The following is a 20,395-nucleotide window of genomic DNA, read 5'->3' on the forward strand; positions in this document are numbered from 1 at the left end:
ACTGTTTCAGTTCTGTACGAAGCTGTTCATACTGTTTCTGATTTTTCGAGACGATTTTTTCAGTGCGTGTATCGAATCTTTTTAACGCGGCTCGCGTGACACGTTTTCTGACATTGGCCTCATCCACGATTTGTTGCGCCTTACCAGACGTCATACGTGCTAAATTATCAACTCTTTGATTAAATTAAGCACTGCATCCTGCACCTGGTCAACGTCAGAAGGCATCTTTTTCTAGTCAGCCATTAACGATAGTATAAGCTCGCGTGAGTCTCTCGCCTCTATACGGATTTCATTAAACTGTTCATTAACTTCCGTTCGTAGTTTTTGCTGATCTTCGCGGACTTTTTCGAATCCAGCGTAAGTTTCAAATATGAGGCCACTTAAGGCCGCATTTGTCTCTGTTTTTAAATTCGTCGTTTCGGTCTTTAGTCCCGCCATTTCAGTTTTCAAGTCTGCTGACCCTGCATTTGTTTGCTTGACAACAATAGTGAGTTGCTTCAACATTGCGAAAACACTGTCTGACTTCGCCATCGCCACCTGTCACTATTTGACGTAAACTGTGCCGTTCGCGTCTTTCACGTGGTGTCACACCGACTTCCGTACATAGTGCGGATGCACTTACACACATTCTTTCTGTTGGAAACTGTCCAGTATGATTTAGAATTAATATATGTGGTTCAACGTACTGAAGTTGCTCGTCCTCTGATGCTACTTCTGACCCACTAGCTCCGTCATTTGTTTGTTTTTGTACATTCTCAGACAATGATACCAATCGCGAAACTACCACAATTTACTCTGCACTAACACTACGTTCCGTTCCGTGACTAGGACAATATATTTTTTGTTGTACGTCAATCTCTGTGCTGTCAAGATCTTCAGTTTGCCCTGTCTGCAATAATCTCCGTTCTTCCGCCATCTCCAATCTAACTAACCTTTGTCTTTCTCGAATTGCGCGAGCCTGAGCACTCGTCAGCATCAAGTTATAAGATGTTACACGTTTCCAAAATATCACAGAAAGTTTCATAGACTATGTACACATCATTAGCAACGCCGTTACTGTTTGTAGAATTTCAAACCAACGCCGTGAATAACTTCGCGCGCTCCAGCAAGATCATCCACAGTCTACTTTTACACCAACATAAACATTATTTTATTTATTAACACAACTTTTCTACACTTTGGATCACACATTTATTGTATTCTGACCACTATACATGTACATACTCGTACATTGAGTAACCTCGTCACAAAAACAACAACTACTACTAAATTTTTTCTTCAGTTCAAAAATTTTAATTTCCCTATCTAATTTCACTAATTACCATCCAGCCAGACCAGTTGCCATCATGGCAGAGTCGGCATTCTGTACGGTTTGGAGGTCAAAACAACAACCGTGTGAGTTGTAAGCAATTTTGGTTTAAAGCAGAAATCTTGTCACAGAAATACACGCATTTACACAGTTTAAATGTGAGAATGTTACGACAGTTGTCAAATGAACACAACTCGTCCTCAGAAAGTGAAATAATCCTAAACACAACAATGGTAAATTTTAACTAGACGTTTCTTTACAAAATTATTCTTATGCCTACATCATGATGTTGGCCTGTACTACGATAAATCACCCGATTCCAGTTCAAAGTTTGGTACTATTTAGGGTGACCATCAAGTCTACGGAGGATGGTTAGTTTTGTGACAAGTTGAGCAAAAGATTACCCAAGGACGCTCGAGTTTACAGTGGACACAAGCTAGTGAACCAAAAAATTTACGCCTCTGCTCGCGTTATTACCTTAGCTGCAATGAGCTGCCACCTGCATGGCTGCTCTCGCCCACTGAAATTCCTATAAAAACTAATAAAGTCTTTGCTGATTTTTTCAGAAGGAACTCTCCCTATGTTTATCGTGATGCGAGAAAACATGTACTCATCCGTAGTCTTGGATTATGACGATATGCACACACATGGCTGGAGCAGCGTGCATATTAAAATGCCCTCTCAGTCCTCGCAAGAACAGTTAACAAACTCGCTGGTTCGTTTCTGCACAGTTGGTGCTCAACGACGCTACAGCTAATATATAGCTGAATGTCAGCTGCTGTGAACGCAGTATTCACACAAATTTCTGCTCTCCGTCGTACAGGGCATTATGCGGCCCATTCTGCACTTGAAGCCAGTTCAGAGAAGAGTCCTCCAAAATTTCCCTCTCGTCTTTCTCATAGCCGAACTGTCTCCCCACCTGAGTTCTTTCATTCTCCACGTCATGGCTTTTTTCGAGCAATAGGAGCGTTCCCCATATTTTGTGGAAATGCACTCTGTCAATCATAAGGGCCCTACCATTGGACTGTGTTGGGATCTCGGCACTTTACTCCTTCCTAGTTCGCTTCCGCCAATCGGACGTTTTGTGCCCACTCCAGACGCCCAAAAGCTACATGCGTACATCACACGTGTACTATTCGCTGTTCACGTGATCAGCTGTGTCACTGGTTTTGTTTGTATCCATTTGGAATTCCGAAACACACTTTTCTAAAGCTTCTTTCTGTACTACTTCTAGTGGCCTGTCTGGTCGCTGACTCCCGCCGAGGGACGCCCCCTAAGAGCTTTTCGTGGTGCCTCCCGTGGTGCGGCCTCTGCTTCTACCCACGCCCGTTTCCACACAAAACGTTTCCTCTCGCTGCTTGTTTCACCTTCTGCTCATTGACATGCATTATATAGGAGCGGTGTGTTAATACCATCGATTGGTTGTCATCCCTTTTGCATTATATACTTACAAGGCAAATCTCCTCATGACCGCTGAAGTAAATTAGGTGTCATGTTCACCTTCCTGTTACAATGTATAAAACTCTTATGTAATGTGCGAAATTGACCTGCATTTATTCTGCCACCCTACTCAGTATATGCAACTCAGCGCAACTCCAATGTCTGTGCATTAGCACCGACATGCATGCAAGGGATTACTGTGGCATTTCTGTCTTTCTGGTGTGCATGCAGTAAATTCGGAAACGTTATATACAGCAACATTGTTACCACACACGTCGAAACAGGACCAACATGCTGTCATTGTTTTCTTGGCTGCCAAAGGACGAACACCGGTAGACATCCATCGCAGAATGAAGAACTTGCATGGGTCAGCACATATGTCGACAATCATCATTGTGGAAATGTGCGCCAAGTTCCGTGCTGGTCGCGATTCGACACAAGACGCACGTACCCATACCGCAAATGTTGTAATCCAGAAGTTACGGTGAGTCCACTGGGAGACACTTGAGTTAGGGATGTGCAGCTGGTAGTTATGGACTTCTTCACGCAGCAAGGCATGGTGTTTTATCAGGTGAGTGTCTTCGACCTGGTGTATCTGTGGGACGATTGCCTCAATCCTCACAGCGATTTTACCTGTTTAGCTTACCGATTTCGTACTGTACAATCTTGGAACGAGAACGTTTTGATGGCCACTTACAGGATAGGGCACAGTATCAGTGTGCTGTACCATTGTATTTTATCTCTTTAGCTGCATTCAACAAAACTGTGGCGCAGGTATTTCAGTGTCTTCTGGTCTGAAAACCTTTCCCTGAAAACAAAGAAAAATTAGTAATGTAACTTTATTTTTTTGAGGTCTTATTAAAATTTTATTACTGCAACCCCGCACCTGGAATCTGGAGTACAGAGTTTCTATTAATTTGAGCAGTGATCGCCAAACAATTGACCACAAGCTGCTAGCATCTCACTTGGACGTTTTCGGTAGATCGCAGCAAGACTCAAATTAGCTAACTTGTATTGCTTCCCTGAGCTCAGAACGCACTCACGACAACAGTTTTTTTATCTTGTACAAGTTCCATTGTGTCAAGCCTGTCAACCTCATTGTTGACTGCATACATGTGAGGATGTGCACGTTATATTTTTCCCGTGAATACCAAACGTTTGCTAGGGTGGATAGCTCGTTTTATTTAGGCATTGATACTAAGCTAGGATTGTTCTAATGATGGTATGCTCAAGCAAAAACAAAAAAAAACTTATCACTTTCACTTGGAATGGGAAACCGATTACTTCTTCACCCAGGTAAAGAACAACATTGTTGACTGCATACGGGTGTGCACGTTATATTTTTCGCGTGAATACCAAACGTTTGCTAGGATGGATAGCTCGTTTGATTTAGGCATTGATACTAAGCTAGGATTGTTCTAATGATGGTATGCTCAAGCAAAAACAAAAAAACTTATCACTTTCACTTGGAATGGGAAACCGATTACTTCTTCATCCAGGTAAAGAACAAATGAGCGTATCTAAGAAACAAGCTAAGAACTGCAGGAAATGGAGACACAAAGGACCTCCTAACGTAGTAAAAACTCTGATAGCAGTGATGTGTATGTTTACGGCGCTCTGCTAGCATATTAGTTGGGAAGAGAGGGAACATCGAACGTCACTTCAAAACTGTTCATCTAAGAATTAAAGGATTTCCCCCTGGTTTCTGCTCTAAGGAAAGAAAAGATTAGGCAGCTAAATTAGAAACTTAATGCTCAACAGTCAACCATTGGGCAAGAGTAAAGTGCAAATTATAACTCTCTTGAAATTCTGAAAATATTTATCCTTTCGTTCCTAAAGAAAAATGCCCAATTTTCGTCTGCGTTGGACTGAAAGTGAAGGCAATGTTCAGCTCTTCATGTCTGTGTGAGGTTTCTTATTACTGCATAAAATTACAAAAAATAAATACAGAAACAGACTGACTGTTGAACACTTCGGCAACTGTATTCGAATGGCAACCACTACCAACTCTCCCAAAGTCAAGAAAATTGTTGATGACTAAAAGGAGTGTCATCCTTCTCATTAGAATAATAAGTCTGATAAAAAAATCTGTTTTTACATTTGTAATTTATTACTAACTACATTTTGTGTTTTTTTTTCTTATGCACGAATCAATTTCAATTTGGCTCAAATGGCTCTGAACACTATGGGACTTAACTTCTGAGGTCATCAGTCCCCTACAACTTAGAACTACTTAAACCTAACTAACCTAAGGACAGCACAAACATCCATGCCCGAGGCAGGATTCGAACCTGCGTCTGTAGCTCTCGCACGGTTCCAGACTGTAGCGCCTAGAACCGCTCGGCCATCCTGGTCAGCTCAATTTCAATTTATGTTTTCCCATTTACACTTTAATTAAAACTCATGTCATATTTACTATAAATGTATGATTTTTAAAAGTTTTTATTTCTGTCTTTTTGGTAGCTGTCAGTAGGAACTTTCAACGGTATAGTAGCTTGGAAGCTTTATAAGTTTGGCGACCAGTGCATTAGAGAATTCTCACACACTCCTAGATGTGACTTCGCGTGGTTCCGCTACATCCCTCATTAGGCGAACTGTAGCTTTATGTAGCTTATCCGAGTGAGGCCATACTACCGCTTTAGAAATTGCAATACAACTTATATTTATCTGGCAATTTTAGAACCTCCCCCTCCCCTCCCCCGGCTTTCTCCATGATGTCGTTAGGACAAAAGTGTGTGTTGAGTGATCATGACAGACATTTACTGAAGAGGATTGTGAGGAAAACTAAGAATATGACAACCGCAAAAGTCACTGCAGAACTGAATCTTGCACTCACGAACCCTGTCAGCTCCAGCACAACACGAACAGAGTTGCATAAGTTGTGAATTGCAGGGCGAGCTGGAATTAAAAACAATGCATCAGTGATGCAAATGCCCAAGAATGTAGTGCTGAAGGCATAAAACCTGGATTTTGGAGCAATTGAAGAAAGTCATTTGGTCAGATGAGACTTGTTTCCCTATTATCACCCAGTTTACATCCAGCGTGTGCCATTCCAACCCTACAAGGTACACTGCTTCCCCATGAGAAACGTTATGATACGGGCAGCCGTATCATGGTATTCCATGGGCCTCTGCAATATCGCATTACTGGCAAGGATTATATGACCATTCAGGCTCATCAGGTCCAACCCATGGTACAACACATTTTGTTCGCGAGTGTTTTTGCTGCGTTGTTTGACGACATAGCCCCTGCTCACATACCTCGCATGGTCCATGAATGGTCTTGTGAGCACGAGGTTGAGTCTTCGCATCTCCCCCTGGCCGCCACATTCACCAAACCTCAATTTGTGGACGACTTCGCAGAGAAGGGTGTGCCATTGCTATGCACGCCCGTCATCATTATGTGAACTCACCACTGATTTGTAGGAAGGCTGGTATAAGACTCCCATAAAACGCACGCAGGACCTGTATTTATCCATTCCGAGGGACTTGGGGTTGGGGGTTGTTTGTGGGAAGAGACCAAACTGCGAGTTCATCAGTCTCGTCAGATCAGGGAAGGACGGGGAAGGAAGTCTTCCGTGCCCTTTCAGAGGAACCATCCCGGCATTTACCTGGAGCGATTTAGGGAAATCACGGAAAACACAAATCAGGATGGCCAGACGCGGGATTGAATCGTCGTCCTCCCGAATGCGAGTCCAGTGTGCTAACCACTGCGTCACCTCGCTCGGTCCCGAGGGACTTGAAGTTGTTTTGGGTGCCAACGGTTTTCCTACACCGCATTAATCATGGTAATTTGGCATGTTTTTGATGTTCCCATATTTTTTTCCATCTCTTGTATAACAGTTTCAACACAACCAGATTTCTTTTAATAAACTCAAAAATATTGTAAAACTATACAAAAATGTACAAAACTCTTGTTGTAGCTGTTTTAAATGAATGTTTGTCTTCTTTCTTTCTATTTGGGAGGAACATGAAAGTCCTTAAAACACGTCTTGTCCTTCGACAGGCACAAGTATATGTTACACTTTTCGCACCGCATTTTGCTGTGACTATTGCATGGCTCGTATCTGTAAGTGCGTGTGCTGGAATATCATCAGAAATTGGAAAATGTTCATATCCATCACAGTGCATGTCACTGCATGGAAGCTTTCCAGAATGATTAAAGAATTTAGACCTTTTGGACACAGGAAGTGAATCTCCTTCTTGTTCAGTCTCACTGTCACTTAATACCCTTCCATCCTCAGGTGGAACTGCAAGCAGTCCTTCTGCTACCTAGAAACATGTAATAATATCAAATAACATAATTTCAAATATCTATATCAAATAACACAACATCAAATAACATTAATGTAAACATAAAATAATGTGGTGTTACAAATTATTCATTACCTCTAATTTGAAGTGTAGCAAATCTTTCTGTTCTTTTCTTGGAATATTATTCCCTTTGATGCTTCTCATGCACTGATTCCATTCATTTACCACAGCAAGGTCCACAAAGTGCAAAATTACGTTCCATGTCCATTTCATACTTCTGAACCAGGCTCTGTACCATTCCATCTGCTGGTTGCAAACGTCAACTCCACCCATGTTTTGATTATATTTGCGCACCACAGAAGGACAATCGACTTCAATGTGTTTGTTATCAATTTTGGACCAACGTTGCACAGGCTCAATCGGTCTGGAGCCACAGCAGTTTGAAGCCATGATTACTTTGTCGCTGTCTTTCCACTCTACAACTACTAAATCACAGTTTTCAGCAACATGTTCTATACTCTGTCCATGAACCATCTTAATTGCGTCAGTGAGAGGCAAGCCCTTTAGTCTGTTGGCCATTATTGTTCCACTTCCACAGATCTTCATGTCAGTTAATTTCTCCAGTAAAGGCAATGATGTAAAATATCTATCGAAGTAGATGAAGCTTTCTTGAGGTAAAGTTTGTGCCAAACTTAATACCACAGAAGGGCCTAATCCAAACTCCTTAGTCTGTAGAGAAGTTGAATCACCTTGATATATTTCAAAGTCTAATACAAGACAGCTGATGTAGTAAGTACAAAGTTCTTTAATCCAACTGGTCGAGGTTTGCCTTTTACAAACTGCCTCAGTGGGCAGCGACATGTAAATGGTATCATTTGTTCATCAACTGAATAAGTAACATGATCCCGTGGAAGACTCAGGCACACATTTCTTACTGCATCAAGAACTGACTGTACTTTCCACACACTATTATTATATCTGAGACAGAGGAAGCATGAACCACGTGAAAAGCATTTCTGAGTGCCAGAAACCTGTCTCTTGACATGATTCTCGAAACTGGAGTATAGCCATACTCAGTGCTCCCGTATAATCTCAGTCGAGGAAGTTTGATGCAACCCATAATCAGGTTGACAGCTATAAATTTCCTAAGTTCTGTTGCATCTATTTTAATGCTTTTCCATGCTCCCACACAGTATACTGATTTATGTGTTCTTCAGCAATCTTAAAGAATTCATCTGTAAAATATGTGATAAAATACTGGAGAGGAGTACGCAATGGATCTGGAAACTGAAAAGAAAATTGATTTGAAAACGGAACAAACTGCTTACAATGGACCAATTTTCATTTACAGAAAAAAATATATTACAATAACCCAGAGAGAAGGCGTATATTTTACCTGCATTCTAGAAAACTCCAATGGTCCTGGGTGATGCTTAGCTTTAAATAATTTCTTCTTCCACAGATATTTTCCACCTGATTGGTTTTTCTTCTTTATAACTTGTGGAGAACTGAGAGTGTCCGCTTTCAGCTGATTATTATTCCTTGACGATTCTGATGCAGTTTGAACTGGTATTTCATCTGTATCAGAATCAGAACTCGATGCACCAATATTTTCTGGCACAAAAAAATCTTCACAATCGTCTTCATCACTTACTTCTAAGTCTGATGCATCAAGCAACTTCAAAATATCTTCCTCAGTAAGTCCCTTCATTATCTAAAAACGTTCCAATACATTACACCATATACATTGCATTAATCAGCATGCAAGAATACGAAAAAAAGTAGTTGAGTAAAACTAACCTCAATAAGCGAAAACTGCAGCAACGCCTAACCCTCACGATTGTGATGGTGGAGACACTTTCGAGCACCACTGCCACAATAATCACGCAAAATGGATATTTCGATAATACACAAATTCTTTGAGATGTCTAGAAACAGACTGAATCCAAACAATTCCTCAGAATCACACGCAAACACAACTGCTACAGACAATACAAAGCCGCTACACGTCACGCAACGACACTGGAAGACAAAGACGCCCGCCAAAACAGCAGAATGGACGGAGCTGCGATCTAGTGGCGTTCTGCGGTACTACACGAATCAAAGTAGCCCTCACGATCGTTCGTTTCCGGCTACAATTATATTCTAGATCCAGGGAACAAAAAGTATGAAGTCGTACCAGACTCTCGTGATCGTGGGGGTAGGGGCGTAAAGGGCTACAGAGGCAGTTCTGACATTGTGGTTGACATGGAAGCAAGACTAAACAAAAACAAAGACAGATTCATAGGATTTGCCGACCTACAAAAAGCGTTCAACAATATCAAATGGTGCAAGATGTTCCAAACAGCAAGAAAAATTTGGAAATTTGTGGTAAGGTCTTATGGGACCAAACTGCTGAGGTCATGAGTCTCTAAGCTTACACACTATTTAATCTAACTTAAACTAACTTACACTAAGGACGACACACACACCCATGCCCGAGGGAGGACTCGAACCTCCGATGGGGGGAGCCACGTGGACACTGAGAAAAAAATAGGGGTAAGCAATATGGAAAGGAAGGTAATATAAATTATGTACAATAGCCAAGAGGAAATAATAAGAGTGGAAGACCAAGAGTGAAGTGCTCGGATTAAAAATCGTGTAAAACAGGGATTTAGTCTTTTGCCCCTAGTGTTCAATCTCTACATCGAAGAAGCAGTGACAGAAAGAAAAGAAAGGTTCAAGAGTGGAATTAAAATTGAAGTTGAAAGGACATCAATAATAAGATTCGCTGATAACATTTTTATATGCAGTGAAAGTGAAAAAGAATTACAGGACGTGTTGAATGGAATGAACAGTCTAATGAGTACAAAATACAGATTGGTTCAAATGGCTCTGAGCACTATGGGACTCAACTGCTGTGGTCATTAGTCCCCTAGAACTTAGAACTACTTAAACCTAACTAACCTAAGGACATCACACACACCCATGCCCGAGGCAGGAGTCGAACCTGCGACCGTAGCAGCAGCGCGGCTCCGGACTGGAGCGCCTAGAACCGCACGGCCACCGCGGCCGGCCAAAATACAGATTGGGGGTAAATCAAAGAAAGACAAAGGTAATGATAAGTAGCAGAAATTAGGGTAGCGAGAAGCTTAACATCGAGATGAAACGTCTCTTTTTATGTCTAAATAAATTTAAGCCCCAAGAGTGAAATAATTCATGTAAACCTACGTAAGAAACGCTATATTTTTGTATTAATTCCATGTATTGTCTTCAAATTCTCTTATAACGTAAAATTATAATTAATTCTTAAATGTGAGAGAGTATACAGATGTAAAAATTAGCGAAAAATAGCAATTGTGTTTTTCAATTGGCAAATAATGCATCACACGCGATGCAAGCGGCGCCAACAGTCAAATTTTATACGATCAGCCGAGCCGGATAGGAGCGACCAGCGAAGACTCTCGAACATTTTTCCATGCAAGAGGCTTCCAGAACAGGAAGAGACTGAGGCAAAATGGCAGTAAGGTTGCCCTCAGTGCACTGGTGATAGTGCACCTTCACTGGCACATTTAGCTCTCCCTGATCGTTTTAGCGATGGTGTACATCCACTAGGGAAGGTTTACCTTCCCTAATCTTCCACTTGCATTATAACATATACAACGTGGGCCTACAGCACAGATAACCTTGACTCAACATAAGATCAATAGATTTCAGAAGGATTAATAAATGCTACAATCTCTCAATCGACGGTGATGTGCTTTAGATCCATAAGATTCTCACCGCCTCAAGTGGATTAGAGTCTGATAAAATTCACAACTTAATGTACCATGACTCATTCACAAACCCACAAAATAGATTTACTGTCAGTACAAGTTTAAAATATGCTGGCGTCTGATCTAATTTTACAGCATTATGTAGTGAGTGAATTAGTGTATCGAAGGAGTGTGCTATCACCTAGCAGGATTTATGCCGAGCGAATGAGGATACAAATCTGCCGCAGTGTGACACTGAAGTAAACTTCCAGTTGAGTGGCAGGGGCTAACAGTGCATGTTATGTATCAAATCCATATGTATTTGGCCCAAAAGGCAATCACGTCGCTCGTGCGCAAAAGCTCCTTAAAATGTGCACAACTGAGGGTGTGCTCGCGACCCTGATGCCAAATTTCATGGAGTGTAGAGGAGCTGTAGCGCCGTAGATTTAAGTGCCGTATCTTTCAGATTGCAGCATCTATGTTGCGTTTAACAGCATTCAAAGAAAGCTAACCAATAAATCCGCAAGGTGTGGAAAATTAGGGTGTTCACTTGTGCTCTTGTACAGCAGCTGCCACTGATGATGGTGATGATGACTGTATGTTTATTTTCGTAATGAAGTACAATAAATATGTAACGTTTATGATCTGAGTTCAAAGTATCTACATCATTCTTTAAAACTTTACACCTGCTGTATTACTGATACACATATATTTCAGGAGCAGCTAACAAAATCAGTGCTACGATACTGCTTTTGGCACATTGTATTTACTGAACCTATGTCTAGTGAAACCAGAAATTACAGTTATTACGCTGAAAGTACATAATCAAATCTGAACCTCAACAAACTCAGGCAGAATGGCATCTACTAGCTCAAGTCGCCACCATCACCGCCGTTGTCGTCGACGGTACCGCCGTTGTCGTCGACGTTACCGCCGTTGTCGTCGACGTTACCGCCGTTGTCGGCGTCGTTACCGCCGTTCTCGTCGACGGTACCGCCGTTGTCGTCGACGGTACCGCCGTTGTCGTCGTCGTTACCGCAGCTGCAGTCGGCTTTACCGCCATTGTCGTCGTCGTTACCGCCCTCGTCGTCGGCATCTCCGGCGTCGCTGGCTGACGCTACATCACTCCGCGATGTGCCAGGCGTCGCCTGCTTATCTCCCTTCATCTTGCTTGTGAGGGCAGGTTTATTAACTTTTATGATGGGGATCAAGCGCTCACTCCCTCGCGCAAGTCGGTCTGTCTCCTGCAAAATTTGTGTTAGAACGCCATTATACTGTGCTTCTTCATACTTAACGTTAATTTTGTGCATAGCGAGACATACATTTGAGTCAAGCGAAGCAGCTATAACTGCAATTGAAATTATCCTTATACAGGGCATTCAGCTGCCCCTGCCGATGTCGCTTTATGCAATCCCCAATGTTACAGCCAGCGTTGAAAACACGTGCGAGATTTTCACGTTCTCTCACTCGCTACGTGCGAATTGTTGCTCCTACAGAAGTGAAGAGGACCCTTGTGTAGAAAATTTAATGTAACTTACACGAAAAACCTTTTCACTAGAGGACGTTGTTTTCTAGTTATGTTGTTCATGGCTCTCCCTCCTACCACTGCACAGACGTTTGCGACTGCACGAATTATTTCCCACATTCGACATTCTTTGGTGTTCATTGACTGACTTTATTATGCCAGCGACACACTGACTTTACAGATTGTAAAGTTGGTGTCTGTGTAAATTTTACCTGACAGTTTTGTGAACTTTAACAGCATAAAATAACTCATTAAGTCGTTGTATTCGTTAGGCCTTCTGGCTACGAAACTACTGTGTTTGTAAGGGTTGAGCTTGGATCAAATTGTCAACGCGATTAGTTTCGGTGTTTACAGTAGCCGTTTTCCTTGCATTACCCTTGCGGGTATGTTTAAATTATTGACATTAACGAAATAGTCTACTATACTGGGGGTGTCATAGCCTCATGGTCTCAGGCGCCTTGTTACGGTTCGCGCGGCACCCCCCCTCACTCGGGCATGGGTGTTTGTTGTCCTCAGCGTAAGTTAGTTTAAATCAGATTAAGTAGAGTGTAAGCCTAGGGACCGATGACCTTAGCAGTTTGGTCCCATAGAAACTTACCACCAAAAAAAAAAAAAAAAAAAAAAAAGTCGAATATCGGGAATAGTTCGTGTAGTCGAGAATTTTTGAACAGTGATAGGAGGGAGAGCCACGAACAACATACTAGAAATCCTGGCTGGTGAGATCAGTGTGGAGGTGGAAGTGCGTTTGAAAGTCACTTTTGTACGTTTTTCATCAGTAATTCGAAAACCGCGGCCTCCAGCGAAACCGAATTCCAGTACAAAACTTAGCTACATTAAATTTCCTACAACAAGGTCCTGTTCATTTTTATCTGTAGGATTAATAGCTTGCATGAATCGAGCGAGCGAATATGAATATCTCGAGCATGGTTGTTGAAGGACAGCTATTACATTGCGGGTTGTGTAAAAGGACGTCGGCAGGGGCAGTTGAATCGGCATGTACACTACTGGCCATTAAAATTGCTACACCAAGAAGAAATGCAGATGATAAACGGGTATTCATTGGACAAATATATTATACTAGAACTGACATGTGAATACATTTTCACGCAATTTGGGTGCATGGATCCTGAGAAATCAGTACCCAGAACAACCACCTCTGGCCGTAATAACGGCCTTGATACGCCTGGGCATTAATTCAAACAGAGCTTGGATGGAAAGTACAGGTACAGCTGCCCATGCAGCTTGAACGCGATACCACAGTTCATCAAGAGTAGTGACTGGCGTATTGTGACGAGCCAGCTGCTCGACCACCATTGACCAGACGTTTTCAATTGGTGAGAGATGTGGAGAATGTACTGGCCAGGGCAGCAGTCGAACATTTTCTGTATCCAGAAAGGCCTGTACAGGACCTGCAACATGCGGCCGTGGATTATCCTGCTGTAATGTAGGGTTTCGCAGGGATCGAATGAAGGGCAGAGCCACGGGTCGTAACACATCTGAAATGTAACGTCCACTGTTCAAAGTGCCGTCAATGCGAACAAGAGGTGACCGAGACGTGTAACCAATGGCACCCCATACCATCACGCCGTGTGATAACGCCAATATGGCGATGACGAATAACCTCTTCCAATGTCCGTTCACCGCGATGTCGCCAAACATCATGATGCAACCATCATGATGCTGTAAACAGAACCTGGATTCATCCGAAAAATGTCGTTTTGCCATTCGTGCACCCAGGTTCGTCGTTGAGTACACCATCGCAGGGGCTCCTGTCTGTGATGCAGATTCAGCCATGGTCTCCGAGCTGATAGTCCATGCTGCTGCAAACGTCGTCGAACTGTTCGTGCAGATGGTTGTTGTCTTGCCAACGTCCCCATCTGTTGATTGAGGGCTCGAGACGTGGCTGCACAATCCGTTACAGCCATTCGGATATGGCTTTCATGTCGACTGCTAGTGATACGAGGCCGTTGGGATCCAGCACGGCGTTCCGTATTACTCTCCTGAACCCACCGATTCCATATTCTGCTAACAGTCATTGGATCTCGACCAACGCGAGCGGCAATGTCGCGATACGATAAACCGCAATCGCGATAGGCTGCAATCCGACCTTTATCAATGTCGGAAAGGTGATGGTACGCATTTCTCCTCCTTACACGAGGCATCACAACAACGTTTCACCAGGCAACGCTGGTCAACTGCTGTTTGTGTATGAGAAATCGATTGGAAACTTTCCTCATGTCGGCACGTTGTAGGTGTCGCCACCGGCGTCAACCTTGTGTGAATGCTCTGAAAAGCTAATCATTTGCATATCACAGCATATTCTTCCTGTCAGTTAAATTTCGCGTCTGTAGCACGTCATCTTCGTGGTGTAGCAATTTTAATGGCCAGTAGTGTATTTACATAGCTGGCAAGTTACATCACCAGGAAGGGGAAGAAATTACTGAATCTTGCTGGTGTTTATATAGAATGTAGCTCTGACTCAGTTGATAACAGAGTCGAACTAAGTTTGGATGAAAGATAAAGGTACATCATTCAATGGCGCTTCAAATCTGTGTCAGTGCTCACCAACAGCAGTGGGTGGCTAATTGGTGTTACGCCAGTCCTTTGGGAAACCATGACCATGTGAGGGACTATTGGAGTCCACTCACATATATTTTTATTTATTTGTTTGTTATTTTATCTTGTACTAAAAAGCTATGCTTTCCCTTCCACACCAGACTAGGTTTTGAAAAGAGGTATCGTCTTTTCTCTTCCGTGATAACTGCGAGCTTCGTGCAGCCCAAACGATACTATACGAGGCAACTAGACGTTGGGGCTTGACACAATTCCTCTCACACAGAGGAATATGCAGGTGTATAAAAAATAATGTCGTCCTTTTTAAATTTTATTGGCAGATCTAGATTTCAGCTAGAAACTAGCCATTCTCAATGCACTATCATTTTTTGATCTATGCATGTAATGCCTGTTGGTCCGGCTTCATCAACAGTTCATTGAATTGCATTACATGCACTGATCACAAAATGATAGTGCATTGTGAGTGGCTAGTTTCTGGCTTAAATCTAGATCTGCCAATAAAATTTAAAAAGAGCGGCTGATAGCTGAAATCTATTATTTACAAGTGAATATAACAGTCGCTGAGTGTAACAGCCTTCTGAATGGAAGGTAACCTGATAAAAAATAATCGTCCGATTTTAAAAAAATCATAACTATTATGTTTTATGAGATAAGTGCGTGAACAACGTACTGTTGGAAAGGGAAAACTCCCGCCAGGTAACAGCTGTGTTCGCCCACTTCAGTTCTAGTAAAAATGGCGTCCGGACAACACAAAGCTTATTGTTTTCTACGTTCTGCGCAGTACGGGTCGGTAATAACTGCTCAGCGTGACTTTCGTACTAGGTATGGTGTGGATCCTTCTACACCACAGAGCATTAGACGATAGCATGAACGAATCCGAGAAACAGGTTGACTGTGTATAGACAAATTGCCGGCCGTCCCCTAGTGTCTGACACAGGCATCGAACGCATCCGCCATAGTTTCACAAGGAGTCCACAGAAATCCTTTCGCCATGCAGCTCGACAGCACGACATGCCACTGATGTCCATCTGGCGTGTATTGCATCGACGCTTACACATGAAACTGTGCAAAATTAAGCTACTAGAAGCTCTTCGTGAACGTGACAAACAACAACACGTGGAGTTCTGTAATTTCGTTCTTCCACATTTAGTGTTTAGTGACGAGGCAGCATTCCATTTAAATGGAAAGGTGACCCGCCATAATGTGAGAATCTGGGCCATGGAACAACAGCATGAAGTTGTACAACATGAGGGAAATTCTTCAAAATTTTATGTGTTTTGTGCAGTTTCGTGGGAAAAGGTGTATGGTCCATTTGTCTTTGTCGAGAACACTGTTACACGAAGCACATATGTCGATATGCTTGAGAACTTTCTTTTCCCACAGTTGGAGGCTGATTCTAACGACCTCATTTACCAACAGGATGGGGCACCGCCACACTGGCATCTGGAAGTGTGCGATTTTTTAAAGCAAAGGATTACTGAACGATGGATCGGTCGCACCGAACCAAATGATCCAGCCTTACATTAGTGGCCTCCAAGGCCACCGGACCTGACTGTATGTCATTATTTCTTGTGGGGGTGTTTATAAAAGACTGTTTATGTGCCTCCGTTGCCGACAACAGTGAATGAACTGAGACATAACAGCAATTGTGGATGCTGTAACTCAAAGACATGCTCGCTGCAGTGTGGGAACAATTGAATAACGCGTTGACACATAGCGTGCATCTCAAGGGGGGGGGGGGGGGGGGAGGGATATTGAACACCTATGAATATGAAAAAAACTTTTTGAGTTTCCTGTTCATCAAAAAACTAAATTCATTGTATATGTTTATTAGTTTCAGAAACGTAGAACAGTCGTTCATCGACTTTATTAACAAATATATAAAATGAGTTTCTTTTTGTGTTGCTGGTTAAAGCCGCACAGGAAAAAATAAATAAAGCACGAATTTTTCCTCCACACTTACTGATATGACAGTGACCTGCAACCGGGAAACCAATATGAATATGCAGACTATGGTCTCGCAGTACTGGGTGAGTCAAAAAGGACTTTACAACTTTGAAATTACGTAGAAATTTACTGAGATAACTTTCAGAATCGGTAGATGTGTCATTTTGTAACAAACCACCTTAAGTTTGATACACGTAGTGCATCAGTACGCCATTCCCCCACTGCGAGCGCCGGTGTAGAGCGCAGTTAAAATGGCAACTTTCTCTGGTGCCGAGCGTGCTCGCTGTGTGTTTTTGTTTCATAAAACAAACTGTGCAACAACTGGTACGCGTAAGTTTCGCACCAAATACACGAAAGGGCCTCCAGGCAGACCTACAATTTACTCTTGGCACAATAACTTAGGTGAGACGGGTTGTTCACTGCAGCATGATGAATCACCAGGTCGCCCGTCTGTTCATGATAGTGTCGAACAATTAGGGAGAGCGTTGCCTGCAGTCCACAAAAGTCAACTTAGGAAGAGCGTTGCCTGCAGTCCCCAAAACTCAACGCCAAGTGCGTCTCATGGGACTGGAAATTCACAAAAGACTGTTTCGCGAGTACTGCGTAGAAGTTTACACTTGAAACTATATGCTTCACAATGACACAGCACAATAGGGAATTTTGTGCAGAAATGTTGCATCGGAGAAGAGGACGACGAGACATTCCTGAACACAATAGTCGTCAGAGTTGAGTCTACATTTCTCATCAGTGGAATGGTGACTACTTACAACTGCAGTAGAATATGGGCAGCAAAAATCCACATGCCAGCCTGGAACACGTTCTTGATAGTCCCAAAGTTATGTGTTTTGTGCCCTTAACAAACTGAAATGGTACAGCCTTTTCTTCTTCATGGAGAAAACTGTCACTGGTATTTTGTATATGAGGATGTTATGAGGATATTTTGTATTTGAGGATGTTTACAACAACATGACATCTACCGATTCTCAACAAATTTTTACGTCATTCCAAAGTTGTATTGTACTTTTTGACACAACCTTTATATTTAAATAGTATTCTTCCAGTGAAATCCAAGATACGACAAGTCAGGATACTAAATCGACACTGCTGTTTGTGACTACTCCATCGGGAAATCGTGACCAGGTGGCTTCATCAGACGTAAATGTTTTGGACAGAGCAGCAGTCGAACATCGTCTGCATCATGGTATGTCAGGACAGCAGAATAAAGAGATAGTCTTGCATTATCTTTTTAGAAGCTGGCATCATTGAACTTCAAAGACAGGGCACAGCCACCGTCCTTAATACGTCAGAAATATAGTGAATGCTGTCCATATTACCAGCTATACAAAGCAGAGGTGATCATGTTGTGTGCCTAATGACACCCAGTAGCATTACGCAGCATTTAATGTCAGAAGTTTGAACGTAGTACGAAAGCTAGAAAATCTAAAAAGAGGCATGCAACGGATCAATCTAGATATACTGGAGATGAGTGAAATGAAACAGAAAGAAGATGTGCATTTCTAGTCAGACGAATATAGGGTAATATCGACTGCATCAGGAAATCATATAACGGGAGTAGGATTCGTTATGAATAGGAAAGTATGGCAGACAGTGAGTTACTATGAAGAGTTCAGTGATAGGGTTGTTCTCATCAGATTCGAAGGTAAACCCACGCTGAACACGATGGTTCAGACTCACATGTTGACGCCGCAAGCTGAAGATGAAGAGATAGAGGATAGTATATGAGGATACTGAACGGGTGACGCAATATGTCAAGAGACATGAAAATCTGGTAGCCATGGGGGATTGGAATGTGGTTATAGAGTTACGGGAGAATATGGGCTTGGAAATAGGATTGAGAGAGAACAAAAACTAATTGCGTTCTGCAATAAATTTCAGGTGGTAATAGCGAATACTCTGTTCAAGAACCACAAGAGGAGGAGGTATACATGGGAAAGACGTGGAGACACGGGAAGATTCCAGCTGGATTGTATCTCAGTCAGACAGAGATTCCGATGTCATATATTGGATTGTAAGGAATACCCAGGAGCAGAAAGAGACTCAGATCACAATTAAGTAACGACAAAGAATAAATTGAAGTTTAAGAGACTCCTACAGAAGAATCAGTGTTGAAGAAAGTATGATACTGAAGTACTGAGGAATGATGAGTCATATGCGAAGTTTGCTGAGGATGTTGATGCTGCAGCAAGGCATACCCCTGTAGAGAGTTCAGTTGAAGAGGAGTGGACATTTCTAGAAAGGGCAATCATAGATGTTGAATAATCACAACTACAAGGAAGCCAACTCCAAAGAAACCAGGGATAACGGAAGAAACACTTCAACTGATCAAAGAAAGAAGTACCAAAAGACAGGAACACAGCAACACAAATCACTGGCTGCATGCAAAGTGTGAAGAAATCGAGAAGAAAATAATCGTCGAAAGGACTGTCTCAGCACATGGAAAACTCAAAACAACTTGAAATTAAAAGCACGGGCGGTAACATTAAGAGAGCAACGGAAATTCCACTGTTAAATATAGGAGAGAGAGAGAGAGAGAGCAGATAATTGGAAACAGTACGCAGATGGCCTTTATGAGGGGGAAGACTCTTCTGATGACATGGGTCGAAAGGGAAGAGACAGGGGATCCAGTTTAGAGTCAGAATTGAAAACTGCTTTGAAAGACTTAAGATCCAAAAAAGCAGAAGGGAAAAATAACATGCCACTAGAATTTCTAAAATCATTGGGGAAAGAGGTAACAAAACGACTACTCACTTTAGTGTTTAGGATATATGAGACTGTCGATATACCATCAGACTTTCGGCAAAATATCATCCACACAATTTCGAAGAGAGCAAGAGCGGCAGGTGTGACAATTATCACACAATCTGCTTCACAGCTCGTCCATCAAAGCTGCTGGCAAGAATAATGTCAGAAGACTGGAAAAGAAAATTGAGAATGTGTTAGATGACAATCATTTGGCTTTAGAGACGGTAAAGGCACCATAGAAGCGGTTCTGACCATTCACTTGATGATGGAATCAGGACTAAAGAAAAATCAAGATGGCCGAAAGGATTTCAGGATATAGAAAAAGCTTCGACAGCGTGAAATGGTGCATGGTGTTCGAACTTTTGAGGAAAATAGGAATAAGCTTTACGGAAAGATGGGTAATACACATTATGTACAAGAATCAAGAGGGGAAAGTGAGATTGGAAGTCAAAGAACGAAGTGCTCGGATTAAAAAGAGTAAGACGGCGATGTAATCTTTCGCCCCTACTGTTCAGTCTATAGTATATATCAGAGAACCGATGACGGCAAACAAAGAAAGGTTCGAGACTTGGAATCAAACTCAGTGTGAAAGGATATCAGTGCTAAGATTCGCTGATGATATTCCTGTCCTCAGTGAAAGTGAAGGATTACAAGATCTGCTGGATGGAAAGAACAGTCAAATGAGAAAAGAATATGGATAGAGGGTAAACCAGAAAAAGACAAAATTGACGAAAAGTAGCTGAAATGAGAATAGCCAGAAAACTGGTGGTCACGAAGTAGACGAAGTTAAGGAATTATGCTACCTTGGAAAAAGTAACACAAGACGGTCTCCTAATATAATGTCCAACCT

General features: G+C 42.2%; 1 protein-coding gene across 1 annotated transcript in view; it reads right to left on the reverse strand.

Annotated features, from left to right (window-relative positions):
- Positions 1–20,395, reverse strand: part of LOC126419369 (uncharacterized) — a 117,439-nt gene that overhangs the window by 68,907 nt on the left and 28,137 nt on the right. The window contains exon 3 of the mRNA XM_050086556.1: positions 8,399–8,716. Coding sequence (XP_049942513.1) covers positions 8,399–8,716 — 318 coding nt within the window. The remainder of the gene's footprint in view (positions 1–8,398; positions 8,717–20,395) is intronic.

This window comes from Schistocerca serialis, chromosome 9, assembly GCF_023864345.2.
Source record: "Schistocerca serialis cubense isolate TAMUIC-IGC-003099 chromosome 9, iqSchSeri2.2, whole genome shotgun sequence".
Classification (NCBI taxonomy): Eukaryota; Metazoa; Arthropoda; class Insecta; order Orthoptera; family Acrididae; genus Schistocerca; species Schistocerca serialis.